A 502-nucleotide genomic window follows, 5' to 3' on the forward strand; every position below is an offset into this window, starting at 1 on the left:
GGTGTCATATGTTATGACATGAGCTGTGTGTTGGTGTGATATGTAATGACATGAGCTGAGTGTTGTTGTGATATGTAATGACATGAGCTGTGTGTTGGAGTCATATGTAATGACATGAGCTGTGCTGTGGTTTGATATGTTATGACATGAGCTAAGTTAATGGATTATTATATCTTTAAATCTCTTAATTTTGTGACACATCCGACATCCCCATCGCAGCCACATACTTATCCCATTCAATCTGTGCCTTCCATAAACAAATTGAAATACTATACCCGTATGCTTTGGCAGGGCGTGTACATATATGAGCCCTATACCGGATTCGCCACTCTGTTCATCACATCGTTTGGATTCAATGTCACGGTTGTGCTGATTGTCTTCGCCACCACCTACTCGTATCTACCTCCCACGCAACACGAGGTGCAGAAGAACGAGTGCAAGGTATGCCCTATTTGATATATAATTGTATTAACACAGAAGTATACACACACACATATATATA

General features: G+C 40.4%; 1 protein-coding gene across 1 annotated transcript; it reads left to right on the forward strand.

The window, feature by feature from the left end:
- Window positions 1-291: 291 nt before the first annotated feature.
- SARC_18314 (hypothetical protein) lies at window positions 292-456 on the forward strand (the record flags this gene model as incomplete). The annotated part of the gene is made up of 1 exon (XM_014287606.1): window positions 292-456. A coding segment is annotated over one exon (165 nt), but the record flags the coding sequence as incomplete, so codon positions are not given.
- Between the last annotated feature and the right edge of the window lie 46 nt (window positions 457-502).

This window comes from Sphaeroforma arctica (genome assembly GCF_001186125.1).
Source record: "Sphaeroforma arctica JP610 unplaced genomic scaffold supercont1.15597, whole genome shotgun sequence".
Taxonomy (NCBI): Eukaryota; class Ichthyosporea; order Ichthyophonida; genus Sphaeroforma; species Sphaeroforma arctica.